Genomic DNA, 8828 nt, shown 5'->3' on the forward strand with positions numbered 1-8828 from the left:
ATCAGAATCAAATCCAATCGCATGCTTTGGATTTGAACCGGGAAATCTGCATGGATACCACATTACACCACCCAATATCTTCTTCTTTGAAAATACATTTAACTGTTCTCTCTATATAGAAATATTAGACCACACAAGATTTTGATTAGCAACTGCACGTATCAGTCACAATGAAGTGATCTGAGTTGATAATGCAAAGGAAAATCAGCAATGACAAACTTCTTAAAACTATTCATTTATGAAAATTACTTACAGAATTTATGAATACTAAGTACGCCTTTGAACAGAGTTAAAAGCTTGCATTTATACACACACGTCACGTGAGCATGAATGCTTTACACCTGAAGTGTTAGACGTGTCTCAGCATCATCTAGTCATACTGAGGGGGTTTCCATGGTAACGCGCCGTGAGGAGGCTGCGGTCCCCGAGGAAGAGCGCACGCGCGCGTGTGGATCGGGTCATGTGGTCTCTCAAGATGGCGACTTCAGTGCTGGGATGTGAAGAGTGAATCAGAGGTGCAGCAAACACACACACACACACACACACACACTCGGCGCTCAGAACAGCGACCGCTCCGGATCTGCGCTCAGCGTTGCGCACACGCGTTCTCCCGCGGGCGGCGTTCAGTGTTCAGCTGTTGCTCTAGGACTCGGTGGAGATGAAAGTTTAGCTCGGCAACAGCTTGCAACATCGCTTATGCAGGATTCCCACATTGGACAATTCACCATAACCCTTCCTTCTCCTCCAGAATATAAGGTTATTTGTCATAAAACCGGACTGTTTTTTTTAAATGGAATAACTGGATGTTAGGATATAAGGTGTCTGTAGCCCAAAGCTTTGTCCATCCGGATCACGTTCTGCAATGGCCATCCATGTGTTCGGTGAGTCGATCTCAGTCTGATTGCTTTTATTTGGAGTTTGGCTGATAACAGATCGCTGTGTGTCTGTGTGTGAGAGCCAAACACGCAAACAGAGCTCAGATAGAGAGATGCGCTGATATTAGCTAACTCTGCGGATGATAACAAGAAGCATTGTGTCTTTTTCACTCACACTGACGAGCAGTGTTGGGGGTAACGCATTACAAGTAACGCGAGTTACGTAATCAGATTACTTTTTTCAAGTAACTAGTAAAGTAACGCATTACTTTTTAATTTACAAGAGAATATCCGAGTTACTTTTTCAAATAAGTAATACAAGTTACTTTTTTTTTCCCCAATTTATTGATTAACAGCTCTCCTGTCGCCATGTTGAGAAAAAATCAGATGATACTGTAGTTATAAAATAAATATGAATATGCATTAATTCATCTCACTCACAAAAAAAAAAAACCACCCACAGATTCAGTATTCCTCAAAATGAATAAAAATAATGCAACTCAGAATATGACGCAAACCTGCAATAATTAAATGTTAAACAACACAAATATCCTTTATGTATTTAATCCCATTCTATTAACCAATGTCTTTGCTTCTGACCTTCGATGATCCAGTTCAACCGTACTAATAAGCAAAAATTACTCTAGACAAACATTTGTGTGTCTTTTTTTATTGCTGAAGTGTGTTGAAATTTTTTCTTCTGCATTCTACTGTACGGACGTAAATGTACTTTTCCTTCAGCCTGAGGCTTATTCATTTCACTTCTGGTGTGAAAAGGCTTTTATATTTGCCAAAAATATAACTTTTTTATTTTAAAAACAAACAAGCAAGCCCTGTCCAGATTTAAAAAGTAACGCAAAAGTAATGTAATGCATTACTTTCCATAAAAAGTAACTAAGTAACGTAATTAGTTACTTTTTTATGGAGTAACGCAATATTGTAATGCATTACTTTTAAAAGTAACTTTCCCCAACACTGCTGACGAGTGGTTTTATGTTCTTGCTTGTATACAAACACGCTTCCAGCGCGGGTTCACACTAATGAGATCATGTGGTCAAAATAACTTAGTTATTCTGATGCTACAAAAGGCAAACAGGTTATTCTTCGCTTTTGTTTCTCCTCATCTTCAGTATTTGCTTTGTTGAGGTGGTCACACACACTATACTAATGCAGACTGTCCTTCAGGGCAACAGGGAAATGATTGTTAAACCTGAACGTTATGCGGGCTGTGATCTCATCTAAAACATTTTAATCAACATTTCGATCGTTCTTCGATTAAAATAATACATTTTGATGCTTCTGTATTTAATATGCATGTTGTTTATGAGCTCATATTAATTAGGCGGATATGAATATAAGAATAATATCACACTGGAAGTGCGTTTCAAATCAAAAATAATGAAACACTTCTGATGAAACGCATCTAAATTTACAGTAACACTTTTAATTTGAACCTTAAACCTGACTAACAAGCTCATAGATATGTTATATGTCATCTACCCAAATATATATCATCACATGACTGTGCCTGCAGCTCAATAAGCCTCAAACACTTGTTGAAGTTATGGAGAAGAAATATGTTTGCTCTTCCCTGGAGCTCTTATCTCTGGATGAGGAAGCAGCCATTTTCTATTAATATGTGGTGCTGAGTCGTACACAGATTATCAGTAGTAAGTGTATGACTGGTAGAAGAAGATGTATCTGAATTTATGGTGTGAAATGCTTGTCTATCACTGTATTACAGACCCAGACTCGTGTTTTTCAGATGCCTTGAATATACTCAAACGCTTTACACATGCCTTTTGTGATGAACATACTAGTGTTTTTTTCTGTTTTGGAAGGAAGAGGAAACTGTCTTTCCTCCGAGAGAGTGAGTTGGTGTAGTATTGTGGAGCGGGGCCAGGTTTTTTCTGAAGTCAGTAGTAATGTGCAGGGCCTCTCCCTCTCCTGTGTGCTCTATTGTTCATGAAGTACTTACAGCAGGGTATTTTGGCAGGGTTTTCCTGCTAGTATTCAGTGATCCTATAATGAGCACCCTGAAGAACCATCAGCATCTCGCTGTCAGTTTAACAACACTTTCTTCCAGCAAATTCATTCAGAAACACACCACTGGAAATTCTATCCTGTGCAAATAATATAGCAAACTATATTATTATGTAGCATATTTGGTTTGGTTTTTGCATGATTTTGGTTATTATTATACTGCGTGGCATATTTTAGTCCTTTTTTAGTAAATTCACATTGGGGATTGCAAAAATGAATATTGCTGGTGGTCAGATAACATTCAAATAAATATAACAATAATATAATAATTACTTTCTAAATGAGCCTGAATATTTTTTACACACACACTATCTACAGTGACATCTATCTATCTATCTATCTATCTATCTATCTATCTATCTCAAAATCTATCTATCTATCTATCTATCTATCTATCTATCTATCTATCTATCTATCTATCTATCTATCTATCTATCTATCTATCTATCTATCTATCTATCTATCTATCTATCTATCTATCTATCTATCTATCTATCTATCTATCTATCTATCTATCTATCTATCTATCTATCTATCTATCTATCTATCTATCTATCTATCTATCTATCTCAAATTGTCTATCTATCTTTCTATCTATCTATCTGTCTCAAATTGTCTATCATCTATCTATCTATCTCAGATTGTCTATCTATCTATCTATCTATCTATCTATCTCAAATTGTCTCTCTATCTAGCTATCTCAAATTGTCTATCTATCTATCTCAAATTGTCTGTCTATCTATCTATCTATCTATCTCAAATTGTCTATCTATCTATCTCAAATTGTCTATCTATCTATCTAGCTATCTCAAATTGTCTATCTATCTATCTCAAATTGTCTATCTATCTATCTATCTATCTCAGATTGTCTATCTATCTATCGATATAGATAGATAGGTAAATGGATAGATATGCAAAAAAAAATGCATAGTAATAAACTGTTGAATAGTATACAGATTTCAGTGGTGTTTTTGAATGAATTTGCTGGTGGAAAAATGTTGATGGTTCTTCAGAGTGTTGATTATGTGTTACCGGACAAAATTTTGGAGTAATTTTGATTTAATTTTTTTTTTTAATTGTAAAGAAGTTTCTTCTGCTCACCAAGGCTGCATTTACTTGATCAAAAATACAGTAAAAAACGTAATATTGTGAAATATTACTGCAATTTAAAATAGCATTTTTTTTTACTATTTTTTTAATATAATGCAGTTTATTCCTGTGATCAAAGCTGAATTTTCAGCACGTGTCTTCAGTGTCACACGATTCTTCAGAAATCATAATAATATGCTGATTTGATGCTGAAAATTCAGCTTTGACCACAGATATAAATTCCATTTTAAAATGTATAAAAAAAAGAAAACATTTATTTAACATTGCAAAAATATTTCACATTGTTACTGTTTTTACTGTATTTTTTTGATTAAAATGTTTGACTGATGTTATATTTAGTTAATCTGTGACTTGCATTGTAAAACAAAAGGAATAGAACCGTAATGAACATTATAGTAATAAAAAAGTTTAAATAAAATGGATAAAATATATGAGATCTTTAATAAAAATACTTACGAAAACCCTGCAAATCCTAATGTTTTCCTGCAGATGGCAGTCTCACATAGACAATAGATGGACATGTGTTTGTGAGGCTCATGTTAAGTATACTGCTGATGTTTACTCTGGCTTACTTGCTCATTTCTACTACTGGATCACTGGACCTTAAAACAGTAGATCAAGTTAAGGCCAAGGTGCTGAAATGTTAATGTTATTGTTTATAGGCACTGTTGGGGAATTCTGTTGTTTTCTTCTTTTTGCAATAGATGCGCAGACTTTTTCAAAAAATACTTAAGATGTGTCATTTTCATCCATTTGATCTGTTTTGTTTTTTTAATTGAGCAATGTCTCTTATTTCTCTCAGATAATGATGAGTACAGACCGCCTGTGTGGAAATCCTACTGTAAGTGTACTTTTCAATACAGCAACATAAGTGTTATAGAAAGGTATTTATAGTAACAGCTAGTTTGCAGTAACATTTCACAGGTGAACATCATTCTACTAGAGAAGTAAATGATTGTGTCTGGACAGTACAACAAATGAAGTTATTTCACTTAACTGCATCTTGCAAGAAAAAGAAGTCATATATAATACAGAAATATGCATTTAGATATGCGACCCTGGACCACAAAACCAGTCTTAAGTGTCGATTTTTTCAAGGAACTTTGCTGCCGTACCATGAATGCAGCAGGCGCAATGATATTACGCAGCGCCTTAGCTGCTAAGCTGCAGCTAAAAGTGCTACCGCCAGACCTGGAGATCGGCTGAATGGATTCGAAAACGGTAAAACTCAACTGTTTAACTCTAGGGGAGTTGGAAAATGAGCCTATTTTCAAAAATAGTGGAGTGTTCCTTTAAGACTGGTTTTGTGCTCCAGGGTCACATATCACTTCATAACTATGATTTTCATATCAGTTGCATTCCATAATTCACATATCTCTCTGTATATACATTATATTCCTTCTCCTGAAATGCTTGTGGTGTTTTTTTGTAATAGTGTACCAGCTCCAGCAGGAGGCGCCACATCCGCGCAGAGTCACCTGCATATCTGAGGTGAGTGATAGAGCCTTTCAATAAGCCACTAGAACTGAAATATAACATTAATGAATGGGTTTTAACACATTTATACAAATGTCTTCAAAAACACAAAAACATGACTTTTCCAAAAAGACAAAAGATTTGAGAATTTGAAATCGGTTTTCTGGTCCTCTTGAGTGCCCCCTGGAGGAGGACAAACGCATGACTCCTAATGTCGGGAGGATTGGCTACTCTAATCAGAATGCTTCTGTTGGCCATGTCCTGTGCTGTTTTGTACATTAATAATCCTCAGCTCATATAGTTTGTTGATATTTTTATGTAAATGTGTTAAGTAAGTATGTAATGTAGGTCACTCATCTTCTTCGAATCACAAATGCATCTATTTAATTGCATGATGGTCTAGACTTGTAACCCCCAGAGGAGAGATGCAACATAAAGACCGGTGAAGCAGCAGAGCAGAATCTGCGCCCAGCGCTGCTCCATTAGTCAGGCAGATATTAGTGGCAGTAATTAAGGAGTGAGAGAGATGGTGCTTTTGAATTATTCATCTGGAGCATGATAATCTTGTGTTTGTGGAGGTAACTGCCTGTGGTCCAGCGCTGCGTTTAGAGATGGGGCCAAACATTTAGACTCATGCCCTCCCCCTTCAACGTCTGCAGATGTTTTATCAACAGCTTCCTCATAGATAAACATGTGAAAACACAATTTTACATTGTGACATTATTTTTTATAAATATTTTTATTTTATTTTTATTATTTTATTTTATTAAACAAATGAAATGAAAAAATATGTCTTTTTATACAAATTATAGGCGGCACAACAAATACGGTAATGGTTTATTTATTTATTTATTAATTTATGTCTAAAGAAAAAGAAACCTATTATAGGGCCTTTTTGTGACATTATTTTCCTGACAAACACATTTATACCAGTAAAAATTACTGTATTACAATTATTTATTTATTTTTTTCATTTAAATCAGCATAACTTTCAAGTAGCACAACAAATACCATGATGATACGGTTGGTTGGTTGGTTGGTTGGTTGGTTGGTTGGTTGATTGGTTGATTGGTTGGTTGGTTGGTTGGTTGGTTGGTTGGTTGATTGATTTGGTTGATTGGTTGGTTGGTTGATTTGGTTGGTTGGTTGATTTGATTGGTTGGTTGGTTGATTTGGTTGATTTGGTTGAGTTGGTTGAGTTGGTTGATTGGTTGAGTTGGTTGGTTGGTTGGTTGGTTGATTTGGTTGGTTGATTTGGTTGGTTTGGTTGGGGTTGGTTGCAGGGATGAAAACGACATGTATTTTATTTAGCTTTTTGGTGGTGAAGGAAAAGGAATGGGAGGAAATATGTGCTTAATTGTCATAAGAAAACTTTAAAAATCATAAAATAGCCTTAATTTTCTTTAAGCAAAATGCAGTTTCTTATTTCTTGCTTTCAGTTTTGTGATGAAATAGGACCCGAATATTATCTTGACAGGTTTCATGAGATTTACCATTATATTTTCTACTTTTCTGTTGACTTTTTTCTTGAAATTTTCTTGAGCTTAAAAACAGCTAAACAGGCACAAGATTACAACTGTCCTTTATGAATATATATCACTATATATCACTATAAATGTTTTAGCGTGACTGTGCTTCATATATTTGGATGTTCTGGTTGATGATAACGAACATGTTCCTGCCAGAAAGCTATAGTGACTCTTAAAAGACGCAGACACCGGCGTCTGTGGAGGGAGTTTTAATAAGATGTTGATCTGCTGACGGTGGGATGGGGTCTGCTGCTGTTAACACAATTCAGCAGGTATTTTACCCCCAGACGTGGACCCCATTCCCCCCTCGCCCCGCCCCAGCCGACTGGACAGCGTATTAATGAACGGTGGATTAACATTAAACAGATGCACACTGCTCTTCATGTTTATCTCAAGGGCTTCTGGAGCGTTTCTTGCTCTGGGCTGCTGGCCACTCATCTGCTCCTGTAAAGTGCAGGGTTATTGTGGCAAGAGGTTTAGCCCTATCTAATCTCCTTCAAAAGGCCCCTCAATTTTTTTCAGCATTCAGAGCATGTGAATCATTGACCAGAGTCCTCAAACACACACACACACACACACACACACACACACACACACCACTGTAGTCCAGCACAGCACACAACTCACTGGACACTTCACTTAAGCATCTGGGTTTACTTTTTATCTAGAGTCTTGATGACAAATAATGCTTTTGCTTCAGGACCCAGATTTTAGGAACCAGATAACAGAGTTATTAACATTTTCCAGCAGTTTTAAAATAATACTTGCTTTTACTCCGGAACAGTTTAAAAGTGTACGATGTATAACAATATCCTGTTAAATAATAATAAAAAAAAAGATACAACAAAACACATGCATATAAAATACAATTCCATGGACTTCTTGAAATGTTCTTTTATCGTTTTTCACCATAAATTATACTTGCGCATAAAAAAAGTGTCAGTATTGTACTGTAAAATTATATATAATATATAAGAATTATTATTACTATTTACAGTTTGTTACTATATATTGTCAGTTACAGTTAACAATTTATCAGGTTTTAACTGTAGGATTTTAATGTTTATTTTGTTATTCAAACACTGGGTATCAGCTGGAGTGACTGAATTCACACAACAGATGATAATTTCCTTTATTTGAATCTGAACCTCAGTCTACCCTCTATGTGAGGTGTTAAAGAAATGAGCCTTCCCCTCATAGATGCTGCGTTCCTGCTGCTTTCATTCATTCTGTCTGCGACCAAACTATTGAGGGTTTGATTTCACCCCTTTATCAGATTTCATTAGTGCAGAGTGAGTTTGTCCTTTCTTGCTGTAATTGAATTATGCATAGTGGCGAGCTTCAGCTTGATCCTCATTAAGGCTTCGTAGATTTTTTCATGATTTATAAGTGATAGTGATAATGTTTTTGTTTTTTTCCCCAATTATCATTTTGGCCTGGTTACTTGATTAAACAGGTACATTATGTTGTCTAATTCATACAGTTTATTTTTTTTTTCTTTGTATTGTAGATATATAAAGGATGTTTAATACTCAGTTGTCCTTTGAAGCAAAAGGAATTCTGAGAACAGTTTTTACTGTAATGTTTTATAACCTTAAATCTCTATAGAGTGTCAGCCGGTTGAAAGCCAGCATGTTTTTTTTTCTGCTCTCAATGCAGTATCACCATGTTTTAAGGCATGTTGTGTTTTAGCCCTAATGTAGAGAGGTGCAGCGTCTGTGTCTGTGTCTGTGTCTGTCTGTCTGTCTGTCTGTCTGTCTGTCTGTGTCTGTGTCTGTCTGTCTGTCTGTCTGTG

The 8828-nt window shown here is 35.7% G+C and overlaps 1 protein-coding gene across 2 annotated transcripts in view; it reads left to right on the plus strand.

Moving 5' to 3' along the window:
• Positions 1-396: 396 nt before the first annotated feature.
• LOC107671321 (N-chimaerin) overlaps positions 397-8828 on the plus strand; it is a 55792-nt gene continuing 47360 nt past the window's right edge. The window contains exons 1-3 of one of the 2 annotated variants that reach the window (XM_016464213.1): positions 397-881; positions 4831-4869; positions 5464-5519. In XM_016464213.1, coding sequence (XP_016319699.1) covers positions 863-881; positions 4831-4869; positions 5464-5519 — 114 coding nt within the window. In that variant the 5' untranslated portion in view covers positions 397-862. The remainder of the gene's footprint in view (positions 882-4830; positions 4870-5463; positions 5520-8828) is intronic. The other variant, XM_016464214.1, reaches the window with a different exon arrangement.

Source organism: Sinocyclocheilus anshuiensis, unplaced genomic scaffold (genome assembly GCF_001515605.1).
Source record: "Sinocyclocheilus anshuiensis isolate Anshui unplaced genomic scaffold, SAMN03320099.WGS_v1.1 scaffold284, whole genome shotgun sequence".
Classification (NCBI taxonomy): Eukaryota; Metazoa; Chordata; class Actinopteri; order Cypriniformes; family Cyprinidae; genus Sinocyclocheilus; species Sinocyclocheilus anshuiensis.